Source organism: Citrus clementina, unplaced genomic scaffold (genome assembly GCF_000493195.1).
Source record: "Citrus clementina cultivar Clemenules unplaced genomic scaffold, Citrus_clementina_v1.0 scaffold_16, whole genome shotgun sequence".
NCBI classification, from domain to species: Eukaryota; Viridiplantae; Streptophyta; class Magnoliopsida; order Sapindales; family Rutaceae; genus Citrus; species Citrus x clementina.
In genome coordinates, this window is record NW_006262933.1 from 105,274 (window position 1) to 107,352 (window position 2,079).

The 2,079-nt window shown below is 28.3% G+C and overlaps 1 protein-coding gene across 1 annotated transcript in view; it reads left to right on the forward strand.

The window, feature by feature from the left end:
- LOC112101483 (putative pre-16S rRNA nuclease) overlaps positions 1-1,780 on the forward strand; it is a 2,284-nt gene extending 504 nt beyond the window's left edge. Inside the window, exons 3-4 of the mRNA XM_024192161.1 lie at positions 1,320-1,403; positions 1,520-1,780. Of these exons, the coding sequence (XP_024047929.1) occupies positions 1,320-1,403; positions 1,520-1,780 (345 nt within the window). The remainder of the gene's footprint in view (positions 1-1,319; positions 1,404-1,519) is intronic.
- Positions 1,781-2,079: the final 299 nt, after the last annotated feature.

Sequence of the window (2,079 nt, forward strand, 5' to 3'; positions counted from 1 at the left end):
CATTTAGTGATATAACCATTAGACCAAACCAAATAGTTGCATAACGGTGTAGATGCATGTGTTTGCATGGTTACTAACATTGCCATCCCTGATATTTGCTGAAAAATCAAAAGAGTCAAAGGTTTCTAAATCTTAACATGTATGTCCAAATTGTTTCAAAAATTTTTACACTTGAATCCATCGACCTAATTTCACTATTAGAATGAGTGACATTGTATGTGCAGTAATGTAATCTCACGTGCAAATTCCAAAATGCATGAAAAATTAACATGATTTAATATCAAAAATTTTATAACATAATATCTCTTTAATATAAAATAAATTATTTGAATATGTCAATAAAAAAATAATATGTGACAAAAATATATTAATTTGTCAATAATAACAAACTATGACCAAAGTGACTGTGTAGATGCCTAAATTAAATGTTTTCAATGATATTATTAATGAACATGTCCCATACTTCTTAAATTATATGTAATTAAATTTTATTATTTGCATATTAATATCTTCATCTAAATGGAAACCGAACTTCGCCCCTTTGCTTTCTTTATTCCTAAATAACAATTTAGCACTCCTGAACTTCATCCTCCATTTTTTTTTTTATTTCTACTTGTCATAAACTCAAACCTAATAAAATAATTTTGGTTGAAACCATCATATTTCAGAAACAGATTTTTTTTCATCAACAATAATCCTAACATAGGTCCTTTGGTCTAATTAGTGGTTTGATTTGAAAATGTTGTTATTTTTTCATAGATGCTCCAAATATAAGATTTATAGCTCTTAAAATTTTGTTATTTATAAACTTGTCATTCATATTCCCTAGAAATTCTTGAACTACACCTTTCCTAAGGATTTTTCTTTTTTAGTTTATACGAATGGTTATTTTTGTGCAAGATGAAAGATAGCATGGATAAAGAATAAATAGTTGTAAATTACAGAGATTTATTCTTCGTCCATAAAATAATTTAATGAATGAGTATTTTTTAATATAAATTATTTAATTAAAAGGTGGTACAAAGAATATTTTTATGGTTTAAATATCCTCAACCTTCAGTTGTTTCTTTGTAAGGGTAAAAATGACAATTCCACATTCTATTAGAATTTTCATAATGATCAATAATGGACAATGATATCAACATAAAAAATTAAAATGAGCAGGACTTGAGTGTTAAAATTTAGAAATACTATTTGGTTAATTTAATTTTAAAAAGAAACATGAATTGTAGCTCAATTTGTTAAAAAAAAAAATTACAAAGAATATATTAAGCAAATAAATTTATGGATTGTATTTCTCTAACGACTTTTATATGCAGATAAATGATCATAATGTTGGTGGTCTGATCATTGGCGACCCGATAGTTGGGGAGTACGATGAGACCGGCGAAGGCTTGCGAAGGGTTAGTCTTAAAAAAATTTAATTTAGTTATTAGTCTTTAAAAATTTTAATTTAGTTAACTCATTTTTTAAAGCATATATTCATTTCATTTTTTTCTTTGTTTTTTCATTTTATTAGGCCAAGCATACCAAAACGTTCATGAAAGATTTTGATAAATATATCACCACAAGCTATTGCTACCAGAACGAGACAAACTCTAGTGAAAGTTCTACGAGGACATTGAAAGAATTTGAGGTAGCTTGTCAAAAGCCCTTCTTAGATGAAGTTTCGGCAATGAGCATAATGGCACAATGCTTCTGTGATAATTGTGGTGAGGTTTCTGATAATGTTGCCCTTGTGAGAGGACGGAGCATTCATTTTGGTAGTAATGAAGATTAAGATAAATATTATTAAAGGGATTGATGATGTTTGTGGGTATCGTCGCTACAAACCCTCACGAGACTAAACTCGTCCACTAGGGCTGCCTAGGGGTTTAAAGGCTTGTTGCATACGCTAAATGCAACCGTGATTACCTGCGAAAGTGGTGTAATAGGATTTAATTTATTTCGTTTTTTACTTTTAATTGAAAAACTTTGTATTTGAATTCACTAGTATTCAATTACTTACACTGATAAAATTATTTATTTTAACCATCTCCCAATACTATAATACCTGAGATGAAATTTTCTTAGAAAATT